Raw genomic sequence first — 18,206 nt, forward strand, 5'->3', positions numbered from 1 at the left:
AACTGCAGACCAAAGGGCAGGCGATTTGTTGTTAGTTTCATGACATGGTCTATCACGCAATTGAACAGTTCCGGGGTAGCGGCACACCCTCGGCGTACACCGGTATTGATGCCGAATGTCGTGCTCCGTTTGCCGTTGACTTGGAGGCAACTCACGGTATCTTCGTAAATCTTTCAAGCAACTTGCAGTATTTGTCTGGTAGACCTGTTGATCGAAGTATCAGCTAGAGCGAGTTGCGATCCACCGAGTCAAAAACAGCCTTGAAGTCCACAAAGGCTACATATGCTTTCCTCCTGAATTCCTTCGTCTTCTCAATTAACTGGTGCATGGTAAAGATTTTTTCGACAGTGGATCTCCCAGGCATAAACCCCGCCTGCTGGACTCTCCTCTTTCTTCTGAGGATACTCGTGCATCTATCCAGCAGGGTCATAGCAAAGGGCTTTCCAGGCACTGAAAGTAGCGTTATGCCTCTGTAGCTCAAACAGATGCTCTTGCTACCCTTTCTCTTCCATAAGGGCAGGATTATATCAGCTCACCAGTCCTTCGGGATCCATTCTGTGTGCCAAACCACAGAAAACAGCATGTGGAGCCAAAGCAGCATCGCCGGTCTGGCATACTTCAGGAGCTCATCAGATATTCCACATACGCCTGCCGCTTCGTTGTTCTTCAAACGTGTTACTGCTGTATAGATTTCTGATGAAGTGAAAGGAGTATCAGTGTCACTTGTCAGCAGTTCCTGGGTGCTGGCGGCTAGGCTGATGAGTTCCTGATCAGTCTGCGCTACGGCTTCGGCGTTGAGCAGGCCCGAGAAGTGGTCTTTCCATCAACTGACCTGGGCAGCTTTTTCACTGAGCGACTGGCCATCCACAGAGACAACAGATGCAACTGAGGTGGCTATGTCGCCTGTTAGATCACGGCAACTGATCGTTTGGGATGACGGTAAAACATTAATTTCTAGTCCCCCTCCTCGTTCCACCCATCCATATCTGTATATAGGAACTTGTGGCACTATGACTAAATATTTTAGAAATTTGCATTCTTTGTATTTTAATTGCTTTGTCGTTTGAATCTCTTCTAATGTATTTACATAATGTATATCCCTTATTTACTTATTAGTTATTGTTAAGGAACATTATTCATCTGTATTATCTACAATATCAAACAACTTTCTTGTTTAAATATATTATTTGGTTTCAAAATTTGTCAAAGTCTAGTTATGGTCTCCAAACCTGGTTTGGAGATTTGTATCAGACACGCAAACACAAATTTGTTTATATACAGGTAAAAAAAAGGCTATTTGGGTTGGGTAGCTATTTCACGCCAAAAAATGTCACACGGGCTTTGAACACTTCCAGTTTTAGAATTTTCAGTGTTGTTTTATACCAGTTACATACAAAGATAGGTAGATTTTAATTTGTTAATCGTATAAGCAAGAATTTTAATTATTTCAAAATAAGCAAATTTACACTCCGTTTTGAAGACTAGTTTTAAAGATTTCAGTGTTAGTCTATGCGATATGTGATCCCGACAAGTATGAATGAAAACATCCAAGAAGGATTTGTTTTCCCTTGGCCATGTTATGAGTGATTTCTGCTTCAATTTTTCTTCAAATTAAATAAAAAAAATAAGCTTTTTCAACTGAAAGTAAGGAGCAACATTAAAACTTAAAACGAACAAAAATTATTACGTATATGAGGGGGCTCGTCCCCTCGTCAATACCGCTCTTTAAGCTAAAGTTTTAATTTTTTCCAATTCTTTAAGAATGATCCCAGAATCAAAAAGGCCGTTTAATTAGAATAAATAGCTCTTTTGAAAGTAAAAAAGAAAATTTTAGCATAAAGAGCGAGGTATTGACGAGGGGACGAACCTCCTCATATACATAATAATTTTGTTTATTTTAAGATTTAATCTTACTGCTTACTTTCAGTTGAAAAAAACTTGTTTTTTTTTAAAATTAATTCCTGATCGTTTTTTAAATAATGCTGGGAAATCCGGCGCTCCCTTCATGGAAAATTCTCTTCCCCTATACAAAATTCTTCAATGGAAAAATCCTCCCACATAACCCCTTCCCCCAACTTCCCCCACCAGAAAAAATCCCCCTGAAAACGTCTGTATGCTTCCCAATAACCAGTATTATATCTCTGTGTAAACAATGGGCAAAGTTCATAACTTGCAATCCTTTTCCAGGGACTGTGGGGGATTAAGTCGTCCTCAAAGACATAGTTATCAGTTTTTTAGACTATGCTGAACAAAATGGCATCTCAAAATTTTGATATGGTGACGTTGGGAAAAAAATTTGCGTGGGAGGGGGCCTAGTTGCACTCCAGTTTTTTGGTCACTTGAAAAGGGCATTAGAAGTCTAGGACAATTGGGTAGATACGATCACCTCGTGAAAAAAAATACACAAAACAAATAAACACGCATCCGTGATCTTTATTCTGGCAAAAAATACAAAATTCCACATTTTTGCAGATAGGACCTTGAAACCTCTATAGTAGGGTTCTCTGATACGCTGAATCTGATGGTGTGATGTGATGATTTGATTTATTACGATTCTATGACTCTTAGGGGGTGTTTTCTCCTTTTTTTAGAAAATAATGCAAATTTTCTCAAGCTTGTAGCTTTTGATGAGTAAGACTGAACTTGATGAAACTTATATATTTAAAATCAGAACAAAGATCTGACTCTTCATGTGTATATATTGGTATCAAAATTCTGTTTTTTATAGTTTCGGCAACTATTGAGCCGGGTCGCTCCTCACTTACAGTTTGTTACCATGAACTGTTTGATATGTGAATTAAGCCGACTCGTATAGTAAAAAGGTTCTTGCTCCTTGACCGAAACAAATAGGTTTGTCCACACACGATTTATTATTCATCTTGTAGGCTATGCATCCGTCCATTTCTTGGGGTTAGGTCTAATGATTGTCCTACACTCATTATAATTGTTTAGTAAAAGACTGAATTGCGCTGAAAGTGACGACTTAAATACTAAAGTTTTTTTTCGTCAAAAAAAAAAAAAAAAAAAAAAAAATAGTACCCTCTTCACAAAGAAATTCTTAGGTGTTTTCCTCTTTGTGTTATTAACAAAACAAACTGTGTTTTAAGGGCTAATTTTTTGTGAGTAAAACCTTATGTAGGGTATGTATTCTTTTGTAACAGTATATGGGCATGCAGTGTGATCTTATTACTAAATTTTCTGTTTTCATTTTTCAGACTATGCTATCAAATAATGATCCAGAAATATCAGCTGCAAATAGAGCTGTTGACATGGCTGTCTTTGGCCATATTGTAACAACAGATGAAATGCTACAGCGTGGCATACAACGGTTTGGGACATTATCCTATTTCAAAAAACTTAAAAAAATGCTACTCATAGGCTCCGTAAGTTTTCTATTTTTTATTCCAATTTAAATAAGATAAAATATATTTACATATTTGAAATAAATATAAAAACAACATTAATCAAAAGACTTTACATGTTCAAAATGCAAAATGCTTTGTCGCTATTCCGACAGTTGTTCTTAAACTGGCTTCTTTGGTAGCGGCTTGCTGACAATGACAAAACAACTGATTTGGTATGAGTTTAAATTTTCTTTCTATAGCTTCTCTCAATTCAGGGATTGTTACAGATTTTCCCCTCTCTTAAAAAATCTAGCGTATATTCCCTAGGGTTGGGTGATTTATCCTATTTCGCCGTGAAAAAACTTATTTTAAATGACAATCAAATGCTTTATTAAATACGATACATGTAACGTCTTTAATTACATTTTTTCAGGTTTAATGTTTAAAAATTAGACATGTTTTATTTTAAAAATCCACGATTCAATTATCCAGCCTGTTAGGAGGAATAAGCTATGTTTTGGTTTAATTGTAAAAAAGAAAACCTATACATGTTAAGGATTAATGAAGCTGATTGTCTTATCAAGATAGGTAGAAGATCAGAGTCGACGCACTTAGTAAAGAGTGATGTGCCTCGCTTCTATTAGGTTTCCCTTAGCCACTTTACTGGGACGTGATGGTTGTAAAAACTTGTAGGAAAACCTGTTGAAGTTGAAAGTCCTAGTCCCAATTTTACGGGTCAAAATGATTGAATTGCAGTAAGCTCTTCTGCTGTTCCCTTTTTGACCCACAGACACCACCGTAACTCCATGAGATTGGATCAAAATTTCCAGTTAATCATTTTTCTCAAAATTATTAAAAGTCCAATAAATTGTCCCGTGGGGAAGATATGACCCACACAGTCCCAGGGGCAAAGGCCGTTATGTATGCAATTGTTAATTGTTTTAAGAGATAAGTTTTACAGTCGAAAAGTTAGGCATGTTTAACCTTTACTATTGAATTCGCTTGGAACTTTTAGAAATTAATCCCTGGACCAGGGGAACTGCATGATTATACTAAAAGGGGGAGTGTGCCAGGGGCCTTGATAATGGGCTTATAAATTGTTGTCCCTCATCAGTTTACAACTTAGAGCCGTAAATCCCATAGCGAAAGAGAACCTAGTGTACAAACAAAACTATAATAATAATAATCTATTTATTACCCACTATAAAAAAAAGTGGAGTACATCAAGAACAAAAAAAAACCATCAAAAAAGCAAACTCGCAAACTTAACAATTATTTACATAAAACGACGTAAATTATGGTGCGCAGTAAGAACAGCAGATAACGACAGCTTTCCCGCAAGCAAAGTCACTTTTTCCCGTAAATTAGTTAAAAAAACTTTTTCCACAAAATAAGTTTTTCAAAGAAAAGTAAAGAACTCCATAAAACAAAAAATGAGCAAAAATAAAATCAAATAATCTACCAAGCGTGAAACTACCACAAATCAGCATCGATAAATAAATGAAACTCAAAACGAACAGAAATTACAATAAATAACCGAGTCAAACTCAAAACGAGCAGAAATTAATATAAGTTGAGCGCAAAACCCTAAGCCTTCCCAAGGCAAGAACAAGATTTGATCTTTACTAAAAAAATACAAATGAATGTGCGTTGTCAGTTTAATATACATATACTGATATTTAATAATCAAAATTATCAAATAATCAAAATCATTATTTGATTTATTAAAGTTATAAAAGTAAAAACATTTATATTTTTTTTCAGTGAAGTGCAAATTCTGTTCTGGCCTTGGGAAGGCATAGGGGTTTTGCACCCAACTTCTGTTAATTTCTGCTCGTTTTGAGTTTGACTCGGTTATTTATTGTATTTTCTGTTCGTTTTGGATTTCATTTATTTATCGATGATGATTTGTGGTAGTTTCACGCTTTGTAGACTATTTGATTTTATTTTTGCTCATTTTTTGTTTAATGGAGTTCTTTACTTTTCTTTGCAAAACTTATTTTGTGGAAAATGTTTTTTTAATTAATTTCTGTTCGTTTTATATTGACATAGTCTTTTCAGAGTAAAAGAAAATAATACTTTAAATCTTTTTTTTTAAGAATTTATAGTTTGGCCTGCTATTTGTATGCTGGAGAATAAAATTCAGATATTTTGAACAACATACACCCTTTTAAAAATCTGGACACAAATAGTAGTGTTTAATTTAGTTTCAACCTCCTCTAGTTGACCTGAAATGGAAAACATGATACCATTCGCAAAAAAAATTTGTTTATTTTCTTTGATTGCATGGATACACTTACGCTATTTTGATTTGGTTAAATTTTAAGTGAAGAAGCAGCCCCGAAAGTTTGAACATAATACCCTCAGTCGTTCTTGGGATACTGCTGAGATGCCTTATTGGGAATTAGCATTAACACAGTGCATTTTGATTTAATCTTATGGCAACATTCAGTTTTTAAACATAAAGTCAAATGGGAGTGTGGGCGTGGGAGGTGGTTTAGTTTCCATCCAATCACTTTCGACTAATAAAAAGGGCATCATCCCTTTCTATTTTCAATCGAGTGAGCCATTTTCGAAGTTCCTACGACAACTCCTTCGATACAAAGGGCCCTGGTCTAAACAACAACAAAATAATACTTTATACCCACATCGATATTTACTATAAAAATCTCAAGCGCCTTCCCATCGCTTTCGACTATTGAAAAGGGCACTAGGCCTTTCGATTTATGATCGAATGAGCCCTTTTTGAGTTTCTACGACAACACTTCCTATAAACACCTTATATTCCCCCAGGGCATGAATTAGAACCCTTATCCTAAGGGCTGTGAGGATAGATGTTATCCTCTAAGACCTAATTTCCAGAACTTTCAACTACGTTAAAGAAAATGGCTATCTCAAAATTTTGATTGGATGTGTCTGGGAAAATGGTGGGCGTGAGAGGGGCGTTAGTCGTTCCCCAATCACTTTCAACTTTTAAAAAAGGCACTAGACCTTTCAGTTTCCAATCAAATGAGCCCTTTTGAAGTTTCTACGACAACGCTTTCAATAAAAACCTTATATGCCCCCAGGGGATAAATTAAAACCCTCACCCTGAGGGCTGGGGGTTGTCATCCTCAAAGACCTAATTTCCAGAACTTTCTACTACGTTGAACAAAATTGCTATATGAAAACTTTGATTGGATGTATTTGGGGGAACGTTGGGCGTGAGAGGGGGTTTAGTTAACCTCCAATCACTTTCAACTATTAAAAAGGGCACTAGCCCTCTCAATTTCCAATTGAATTTGCCCCTTATGAAGTTTTTACGACAACACTATCATTACAAACCTTATATGCCCCCAGGGTATAACTTACAACCTTTGCCCTGGGGACTCTGGGGGTTTCTCATCCTTAAATACATAATCTCAAGAACTTTCAACTGCGTTGAACAAAATAGCTATCTCTAAACTTTGATTGAATTTGTTTGGGGAAATGGTGGGCGTGAAAGGGGGAGGGGTTAATTACTCTACACTCACTTTCGACTTTAAAAAGGGCAATTTCAATTTTCAATCAAATGAGCCCCTTTTGAAATTTCTACAACAACTTTTTATATAAACCTTATATGCCCCCAGGAAATAACTTACAGCCATTTTGTTACGTTGAACAAAATGTATATCTCAAAATTTTGATTGGATGTGTTTGGGGAGATGGTGGGTGTGAGAGGGGGGCTAGTTGCCTTCAATCACTTTTGACTATTAAAAGGGCACTAGCTCTTTCAATTTTCAATTGAATGAGCCCTTTTTGATGGTTTTACAACACCGATTTCTATAAAAACCTTACATGCTCCCAGGTCATAGCTTTGCCCTGAGGGTTGAGGGGGGGATGGGTTGTCATCCTTAAATACCTAATTTCCAAAACTTTCAACTACTTTGAATAAAATGTCTATCTAAAAATTTTGATCGGATGTGTTTGGGGAAAAGGTGGGCATGAGAGGGGGGTTAGTTGCCCTCACATCCCTTTCAAATATTAAAAACGAGCACTAGACCTTTTAATTTCCAGTCGAATGAGCCCTTTTTCAAGTTTCTGCGACAAAGATTTAAATAAAAACCTTATATGCCCCCAGGGCATAACTTATAACCCTTGTCCTGAAGACTGTTGGCCTTCCAATTACTTTAGACTATTAAAAAGGGTACTGCCCATTTCAATTTCTAACCGAATGAACCCTTTTTGAAGTTTCTATGACGACGCGTTCTATAAAAACCTTATATGTCCCCAGGGTATAACTTATAACCCTTGCCCTGAGGGTTGTGGGGTATTGTCCTCCTCAAAAACATAATTTCTATCTGGAAATCCACAACACTGATTAAAATGGCTATCTAAAATTTTTGATTGGATGTATTTGTGGAAAAGGTGGGTGACAGAGGGGGGCTAGTTGCCCTCAAATTACTTTCGACTATTAAAAAGGGCACTAGACCTATGAATTTCCAATCGAATGAGCCCTTTTTCAAGTTTCTACGACAAAGATTTCAATAAAAACTGATATGCCCCAGGGTATAACTTATAACTCTTGCCCTGAAGACTGTAGGGGGAGTGTCCGGCCCAAAGGTATAATTTCCTAAACTTTAACTGCGTAGAACAAAATGGCTGTCTTAAAATTTTGATTGGATGTGGTTAGGGAAATGGTGGGCATAGAAGGGGTGTTAGTTGCTTTCAAATTAGTTTCGACTACTGACAATGCCTTTGGAAAATCCAATTTCTAATTGAATGAGTCGCTTTTTAAGTTTCTATGTCAACACTTTCTATAAGAAACTTATGTGCCCCCAAGGAATAGCTTAAAACCCTTGTCCTGAGGGCTATGTAGGGGTTGTAATCCTCAAAGCTAATTTCCAGAACTTAAAACTATGTGAAATAAAATGGCTTTCAAAAAATTTTGATTGGATATGTGTGGGGAAAAGGTGGCAGTGAAAGAGGGGTTACTGGGCCTCCAATCACTTTCGACCATTGAAAAGGACAATAGCCCTTAGGATTTCCAATAGAATGAGCCTTTTTGGAAGTTTTTATGACAGCGCCTTCAATAAAAACCTTATATGCCCCAGGGCATAACTTACAACCCGTGCCCTGAAGGCATTGGGGGAGTGTCCTCCTCAAAAAAATAATTTCTATCTGGAAATCAACTACGCTAAATAAAATGGCTATCTCAAAATTTTGATAGGATGTGTTTGGGGGAATGATGGGCGTGGGGTGGGGCTAGTTCCCCTCCAATCACTTTCGACCATCAAAAAGGGCACTAGCCCTTTGAATATCCAATCGAATGAGCCTTTTTTGAAGTTTATACGACAACGCCTTCTATAAAAACCTTATATGCCCCCAGGACATAACTTAGAGCCCTTGCCCTGAAGACCGTGGGGGAGTGTCCTCCTCAAAAACATAATTTCTATCTGGAAATCAACTACGCTGAACAAAATAGCTATCTCAAAATTTTGATTGGATGTGTTTTGCGAAATGGTGGTTGTGGAAAAGGGTGTTAGTTGCCTTCCAATCACTTTCGACTATTAAAAAGTGCAAAAGTCACTCCAATTTCAAATTGAATGAGCCCTTTTCGACAGCCCTGTTATAAATGGTCAACAGGTGCTATGTTAAAGGGAATGTATACATTTAGGAAGACACACCCCCGGATTTTAAACAATACCCTGTTTTGAATGACCAGCTGAAGTTACGTCATTGGGGTTGAAAGTGACGCAATTATTTGTGACTTCGTAGATTAATTTGGAATAACTTAAAGACGGCACACATGTGTGTGTTACCTAATGACAGCGTACACGAGGATGCTACGTAATGACAGCGCACACGTGGGTGTAACGTAATGGCAGCACACATGGGGGTGTCACCTAATGGAAGCGCCCACATAAGTGTTATATAATACTTTTTGAGATTTTATTTTCTTTCAAGAGGTTGTTTTTCTTCGTGATTTTTAAGGCATGTTTTCTTTCAAGGCTTTTTTTTCTTTCAATGGCGTTTTTTTCTTTCTTTAGTTCTTACGTAATGGGGAATTTCTATGGATGACGCATTCTAACGTAACGTGTCTCTTCTGAGCCCTTGGGGGATCCTCGCTTTTAACTTGGGGGGACACGCAAGCGAAATGTGGCATAATACTTTCTGAGATTTCATTATCTTTCAATGTGTTTTTCTCATGTGTTTCTTTTCAATGTGTTTTTTCTAATATTATGTTTCGAGGAATACATTCCACATAATAGCCATTAGTACACAATAAGAATCCCCCATGTTCCATCGATTAAATGATTTTGGCATCAGAGCACAAGCGTCCCCACTCCTATTGACTTTTGCATTATTAAATACTCCTGCCACTTTTCCAAACTAATGCAATCTAGACAAGTTAAGTTACACAGCAGGTGTTACGTAGTTTTGGTTTTAGATATTCCATTGCGTAAATGTTTGCGTATTGAAGTTATATCCTAGATCAATAAATCTGAAAGAACACAGAATTTTGTAAATACAAAGTTTATTGAAAAAAAACACTATAAAATCAGGAAATCACAGAAAAAGCAGTTAAAAACACCACAAACGTATAAAACAAAACATGAAAAGGCCTATAAAGGATAAAAACGTTATAAAATCATGAAATCACCGAAATAGAACTTAAAAAGATGACAAACAAAAAACAAAACGTGAAAAAACGCTTATAAAAGGATGAAATATAAACTTGATAAAATATAAGCTTTTTTTCCCCTGAAAAAATAACTTTATAAAGTAAAAATGACCATTTTTTTTATTTGAACACCGGAAACATGTCATTTTATTGTTTTATTGCAATGTTCCGTGCCAATTTCTAGTCTAGGATACTCAATGGCTAGGATGTGACACCATCTGGCAGCTATCATCATTCCTAAGACATTTCAAGATATTTTTGTTTTTAATAGGGTGATAACCAATTCCACTCCCCCGCTTCTGACCCTCGGTTACAATGGTTCCACATCCAATTCTGCTGGCTTTCACCCCAGTTCAAGTGACTCTAGCTCTATCTATGCCCTTCCAGCCCCAGCTCCAAATCCCGCTCTCATTGTACCAGTTCTCCATTCTCCAAGTTCTCCATTCTCCGCTCTTGATTCTCCAAGTTCAGCTCCAGGTTCCGCCAATTCCAAGATTTTTTATGTGGCTGCCTCCGTAGCAATCTATGGCTGACAAATGGCACCCCTCTGGCGAACATTATCACGCTTAAGGGTTTTTCAAGCCTTTTCTTCCACAAAAAATATTTTTTTAAAGTAAAAACGACCAGTGTATTTTTGAACACAAGAAACTTGCCATTCTATCGTTATATTGCAATATGTCGTGTCAATTCCCAGTCTATGACACTCAATGACTAGTATGTGACACTCTCGGACATGCATTATCACTCCTGAAGCATTTTCAGCGATGTCCCTGCAAAAATATCCGTTTAAACTAGAATCGATTGTTTAAGATTAAACCCTCAATAATGACTCTTCTGATGAGTCGTACAAATTGTGGCCAGTGTGACACAATGTATCGAACCTATGACACCATAAACAATAAGTAGATCAATAGGGAAATCTTTATATAAGACAGTGGAAGGCAACTTTAAATGCATATTTCGACCCTATATCGAAGGTCGTCCTCAGCAAAACAAACAAAGAAAAAAACAATATAAAAAATTCACATTAAAATGCAATCATTAAAACTGACAATTTTTTTTATTATTTCCAAACAACCCTAGCATCATTACTTCAAGGAAGTTCAACCAGGACTCCTTGAACTTCCTTGAAGTAATGAGGCTAGGGCTGTTTTGAAAATGTAAAAAAAAACTTTTTTCAGTTTTAAAGATTGAATTTTAATGCGAGTTTCTTTTATATTATTTTTTTCTTCGTTTGTTTTGCTGAGGACAGCCCTTGGATATAGGGTCGAAATATTCATTTAAAATTGCGCTCCATTGTCTTATATAAAGATATCCCTATTGTTCTACTTATTGAAAGGCAGTGTGGTCTTCGTCACTATTTACTATGACACCCTCCAACAAACATCCTAAGAAATCACAAATTCTTATTACAAAATACAAAATACTTGTTAGAAAGCAAAAATATAGCCTAAGAAATCACAAGTTCTTCTTGCGAAGCAAAAATAATTTTTACAAAACAAAAATACATCCTAAATAATTCCTAAAAACAAAAATAAATTGAAAAATCAGAGATTGTTCTTACACAAAATTTTTCTTACATGATACAAAACACTTCTTATAGAATACAAAAAAAATCCAAATAGTTCCTAAAAAGGAGAAATAACTTACAAATATAGAAATACTTCACAAGATTCTAAATTATTCTAAATTAATGAAAAAATTCATGGTCTGGAACAAAAGATACTTGCTACAAAACACAAAAATTTTAAGGACACCCCATATACTTCTTATGGAACACAAAAAAGTTCAAACCTAATCCGAAAGGATTCCTACAAAACCAAAATTATACTTTACACAATTATTAGAACAGTTCTAACAGAATGCAAAATAGTTGTTGCAGAACATAAAATACTTGCTACAAAAAACCGAAATTCTAACATCACTCCAAATACTTCTTATTGAATACGAAAAAGTTCAAGCATAATCCAAATAAATCGTTTAAAAGCAGAAATAACTCTTACAAATACAAAAAAAATACTTTACACAATTCTAAAATAATTCTAAAAGAATGAAAAATTGTAGGTCTTGAACGCAAAATATCTGCTGCAAAACAAAAAAATTGCAACAACATCCCACATTATTCTTATAAAATAAAAAAAGGTCAAACATAATCCAAAATAATTCCTACAAAACAAGAAATTATTCTTACAAAATACAAAATACTTTGCATAATTTTAAAATAGTTCTAACAGAATGAAAAATGGTTGTTGCAGTTCACAAAATACTTGCTACAAACACAGGAATTCTAAAAAAACCCCAAATACTTCTTATAGAATACGAAAAAGTTCAAATATAATCCAAATAGTTCCTGCGAAACATAAATAACTATTACAAAATACATAAATACTTCACACACTTCTAAAATAATTCTTACAGAATGAAAAACTGTTGGTCTTGAACACAAAATATTTGCTACAAAACACAAAAATTCTAACTACACCCCATATACTTCTTCTGGAATACAAAAAAGTTCAAACATAATCCAAATAATTTCTACAAAAAAATATATTCTTACAAAAACAAAAATACTTTACACAATTCAAAAATAATTCAAAAAGAATGAAAAATCGTTATTGCAGAATACTTCATACAAAACACAAAATTATAACAACACCCCAAATACTTCTTATAGAATACGAAAAAGTTCAAACATAATCCAAATAATTCCTACAAAGCCGAAATAACTCGAACAAAATACATAAATACTTTACACAATTCTAAAATAATTTTAACAGAATGAAAAACTGTTGGTCTTGAACACAAAATACTTGCTAAAAAACACAAAAATTCTAACAATACCCCATATACTTTTTCTGGAATACAAAAAGTTCAACGTAATCCAAATAATTCCTACAAAAGACAAAAATATTCTTACAAAATACAAAAATACTTTTCAAAATTTTAAAATAGTTCAAACAGAATAAAAAATAGTTAGTGCACAGTATTTTTCGTATTTTTTAAGAGTTATTTCTGTTTTGAAGGAATTATTTGGATAATGGTTGATTTTTTAGTATTCTATAAGAAGTATTTGGGGTGTTGTTAAAATTCCTGTGTTTTGTAACAAGTATTTTGTGTTCCGCAGCAACTATTTTTCCTTCTGTTAGAATTATTTTAGAATTATGCAAAGTATTTTTCTATTTTTGTAATTGAATTTAATTTTTGTAGATTGAATTTTAATGTGAGTTTCTTTCAAATTGTTTTTTTCTTCGTTTATTTTGCTGAGGACGGCCCTTGGATATAAGGTTGAAATATTCATTTAAAGTTGCATTCCACTGTCTTATATAAAGATATCCCTATTGTTCTACTTATTGAAAGGCAGTGTGGTCTTCGTCACTATATACTATGACATCCTCCAACAAACATCCTAAGAAATCACAAATTCTTCTTACAAAGTGCAAAATACTTGTTAGAAAGCAAAAATATAGCCTAAGAAATCACAAGTTCTTCTTGCGAAGCAAAAATAATTTTTACAAAACAAAAATACATCCTAAATAATTCCTAAAAAACAAAAATAAATTGAAAAATCAGAGATTGTTCTTACACAAAATTTTTCTTACATGATACAAAATACTTCTTATAGAATACAAAAAAATAATCCAAATAGTTCCTATAAAGGAGAAATAACTCTTACAAATATAGAAATACTTCACAAAATTCTAAATAATTCTAACATAAAGAAAAAATTCTTGGTCTTGAACAAAAGATACTTGCTATAAAACACACAAAATCTAAGGACACCCCATATACTTCTTATGGAACACAAAAAGTTCAAACCTAATCCGAAAGGATTCCTACAAAACAAAAATTTTTCTTACAAAATATAAAAACACTACACATTTCTAGAACAGTTCTAACAGAATGCAAAATAGTTGTCTCGGAACATAAAATACTTGCTACAAAACACAGAAATTCTAACATCCCTCCAAATACTTCTTATTGAATACGAAAAAGTTCAAGCATAATTCAAATAATTCATGAAAAACAGAATTAACTCTTACAAATACAACAAAATACTTCAAACAATCCTAAAATAATTCTAACAGAATGAAAAAATGTAGGTCTTGAACACAAAATATCTGCAACAAAACAACAAATTCTAACAACATCCCACATTATCTTTATGAAATAAAAAAAGGTCAAACATAATCCAAAATAATTCCTACAAAACAAAAAATTATTCTTACAAAATACAAAATACTTTGCACAATTTTAAAATAGTATTAACAGAATGAAAAATGGTTGTTGCAGTTCACAAAATACTTAGTACAAACACAGGAATTCTAAAAAAACCCCAAATACTTCTTATAGAATACGAAAAAGTTCAAATATAATCCAAATAATTCTTGCAAAACAGAAACAATTATTAGGAAAAAATACGGCACACACTTCTAAAATAGTTCTAACAGAATGAAAAACTGTTGGTCTTGAACACAAAATACTTGCTACTAAACACAAAAATTCTAACAATACCCCATATACTTCTTCTGGAACACAAAAAGTTCAACGTAATCCAAATAATTCCTACAAAACAAAAAAAATATTCTTACAAAAAACAAAAATACTTTACACAATTCTAAAATAATTCAAACAACATGAAAAATAGTTAGTGCTAAATACTTTATACAAAACAAAAAATTCTAATAACTCCCCAAATACTTTTTATAGAATACGAAAAAGTTCATATATAATCCAAATAGTTCCTGCAAAACAGAAATAACTATTACAAAATACATAAATACTTTACACACTTCTAAAATAATTTTAACAGAATGAAAAACTGTTGGTCTTGAACACAAAATACTTGCTACTAAACAAAAAAATTCTCACAATATCTCAAATGCTTTTTATGGAATAAAAAAAAGTTCAAACATAATCCAAATAATTCCTACAAAAAAAAATATTCTTAAAAAATACAAAAATACTTTTCAAAATTTTAAAATAATTCAAACAGAATGAAAAATAGTTAGTGCAAAGTATTTTTGTATTTTGTAAGAAGTATTTCTGTTTTGTAGGAATTATTTGGATAATGGTTGAACTTTTTAGTATTCTATAAGAAGTATTTGGGGTGTTGTTAGAATTCCTGTGTTTTGTAACAAGTATTTTGTGTTCCGCAGCAACTATTTTTCCTTCTGTTAGAATTATTTTAGAATTATGCAAAGTATTTTTGTATTTTGTAAGAACAATTTTTTGTTTTTTAGGAACTATTTTAGATTATGTTTAAACTTTTGTATTTCATTGTGGGATGTTGTTAGAATTTTGTGTTTTATAGCAAGTATTCTGTGCTCTGCACCAACTATTGTTCATTCTGTTAGAAGTATTTTAGAATTGTGCAAAGTTTTTTTTTGTATTTTGTAAAATTTGTTTCTGTTTTGGAGGGATTATTTGGCTTACCTATGAACTTTTCGCATTCTTTAAGAACTCTTTGGGGTGTTGTTAGAATTTTGTGTTTTGTTGCAAGTATTTTGTGTTTGGCACTAATTATTTTTCATTCCCTTAGAAGTATTTTAGAACTGAGTAAAGTATTCTTATATTTTGTAAGAATATTTTATCATTTTGTAGGAATTATTTGGATTATGTTTGAACTTTTTGTATTCCATAAGAAGTATTTGGGGTGTTGTTCAAATTTTGTGTTTTGTTGCAAGTATTTTGTGTTCAAGACCAAGACTTTTTCATTCTGTTAGAATTGCTTAGAATTGTGTAAAATATTTCTGTATTTGTATAAGTTGTTTCTGTTTTGTAGGAATTATTTGGATTATGGCTGAACTTTTTCCTATTCTATGAAAAGTATTTGGGATGATGTTAGTATTTCTGTGTTCTTTGGCAAGTATTTTGTGTTCTGCAGCAACTATTTCTCGTTGTGTTAGAACTACTTTAGAATCGTATAAAGTATTTTTCGTATTTTGTAAGAATATTTTTTTTGGTTTTGTGGGAAATATTTTAGATTATATATAAACTTTTTGTATTCTATAAGAAGTATTTTGTATGACGTAAGAAGAATTTTGTATTTTGTAAGAAAATCTCTGATTTTTTAATATTTTTTGTTTTGTAGGAATTATTTAGGATTTATTTTTGTTTTGTAAGATTTTTTTTTCGTTTTTTAAGATTTATTTTTGCTTTGTAAGAAGAATTTGTGATTTCTTAGGTTGTATTTTGTTTTTAAGAATTACTTTTTTTTTTTAAAAATTATTATTTATTTTGTAAGAAGAATTTGTGATTTCTTAGGATGTTCGCCGGAGAGTATCATAGGGGTGTTACATTGTGTCACACTGGCCATTATTGGTAAGACTCATCAGCAGACAATATTGAGGGTTTTTCATTAAGTTCAAACTATCGATTCTAGTGTAAACGGATATTTTTGCAGGGAAATAACTGAAAATGCTTTTGATGTGATAAAGCAAGCCAGAGGGTGTCGCTTGTAAGCCATTTAGCGTTATTGACTAGGAATAAGCACGGAACATTGTAATATATCAATAAAATGGTAAGTTTCCGGTGTTCAAATAAAAAATAAACAGTGGTCATATTTAGTTTAAAAGTTATTTTTGTGGGGAAAAAAGCTTGAAAAAACTTTAAGCGTGATAATGTGCGCCAGAGGGGTGCCATTTGCCAGTCATAGATTACCGCGGGAGCGGCTCTATACAAAATCCTGGAATTGGCGGAAGTTGGAGTGGAAAAAATATCTTGAAATGTCTTAGGAATGATGATGGAGGTGCCAGATGGTGTCACTTGCCACCCATTGATTTTCATAGACTGAGAAGTGGCACAGAACTCTTAGAAAATTATAATATTGTTATATTGAGAACAAACTAATAATAAAATGGCAAGTTTCCGGTGTTCAAATAAAAAAATACAGGTCATTTTTAGTTTAAAAAGTTTTTTTTTGTGGGGGAAAGCTTGAAAAACCCTTAATGGGGGAAAAGCTTGAAAAACCCTTAACGGGGGAAAAGCTTGAAAAGTGGAATCGTTGTAACCCAGGGTCAGAAAAGGGGGGAGTGGAATTGGTTATCACCCTATTAAAAAAGATATCTTGAAATCTCTTAGGAATGGTAATGGAGGTGTCAGATGGTGTCACATGCTAGCCATTGAGTGTCATAGACTGGGAATTGCCACGGAACATTGCAATATAACAATGAAAAGGGAATTTTCCAGTTTTCAAATAAAAAAACACACTGGTCATTTTTAGTTTATAAAGTTATTTTTTGTGGTGGAAAAAACTTGAAAAACCCTTAAGCGTGATAATGTGCACCAGAGAGGTGCCATTTGCCATTCATAGATTACCACGGAGGCAGCCACATACAAAACCTTGGAATTGGCGGAACTTGCAGTGAAATTGGCAGAATCGGAATTGTGGAATTGGGGGTAGAAGTGAGGATTCTGGAACTGACGCAACCAGAGCTGGATTTGGAGTCAGAGGGACATAGATAGATCTGAATTCGGTTTAACCAGGTGGGGGAGGGGAGAAGAATTGGAGATGGAGCCGTTGTAACCGAGAGCCAGAAGCAGGAGATGTGGAATTGGCTATCACCCTATAAAAAATATTTTGAAAAGTCTTAGGAGTGATGATGGATGCCACGTGGTTGTGAGGGGGCAGGTGTGTAATGCCGTGTTGGTTTGAGGTGTTTTGATGATAATTAGGATATGGATGGCTTCCGGAAACATGAATCAGTGGATTTAAATCATATTTTTATCAAGAAATGTCTGGAAATGTCTTAGGAATAATAATATGCATCATAGAGTTGTCACGGGGCAGCCAAATATTGTCACGGTGGTGTGAATTACTTGAACTAACATGTTCTACAACTTAAAGTTAAGCCAAGATCCGTTAAATGAAGTTTTTGGTGGTGTGGGAACTGAAATCTAACATGCAGTCAAAGAAATATGGTATTTTCATTAAAAGCCCTTCAGAAATACCTCATAATATGACTCAAATTTACCTCTGATACCCATCCCCCCTGGAAATGATTGCTAGGATTCCGATCTTTCTTTAATTCACGCGTTTTTTGTTTATATTTTATCTTTTATAAGCCTTTTTTCACGTTTTATTTTCCGTTTGTCGCGTTTTTAAGTGCCTTTTCTGTGATTTCATGATTTTCTAGCATTTTTTATCATTTATAGGCCTTTCCATCATTTGTTTTTTAGGTTCGTAGTGTTTTTAACTGCTGTTTCTGTGATTTCATGAT

General features: G+C 33.8%; 1 protein-coding gene across 1 annotated transcript in view; it reads left to right on the forward strand.

The window, feature by feature from the left end:
* The window catches only part of LOC148945273 (uncharacterized), a 142,926-nt gene that overhangs the window by 41,418 nt on the left and 83,302 nt on the right, over window positions 1-18,206 (forward strand). Inside the window, exon 11 of the mRNA XM_089098996.1 lies at window positions 3,216-3,383. Coding sequence (XP_088955122.1) covers window positions 3,216-3,383 — 168 coding nt within the window. The remainder of the gene's footprint in view (window positions 1-3,215; window positions 3,384-18,206) is intronic.

This window comes from Artemia sp. Qi Xiang Cuo, chromosome 13 (genome assembly GCF_049724085.1).
Source record: "Artemia sp. Qi Xiang Cuo chromosome 13, ASM4972408v1, whole genome shotgun sequence".
NCBI classification, from domain to species: domain Eukaryota; kingdom Metazoa; phylum Arthropoda; class Branchiopoda; order Anostraca; family Artemiidae; genus Artemia; species Artemia sp. Qi Xiang Cuo.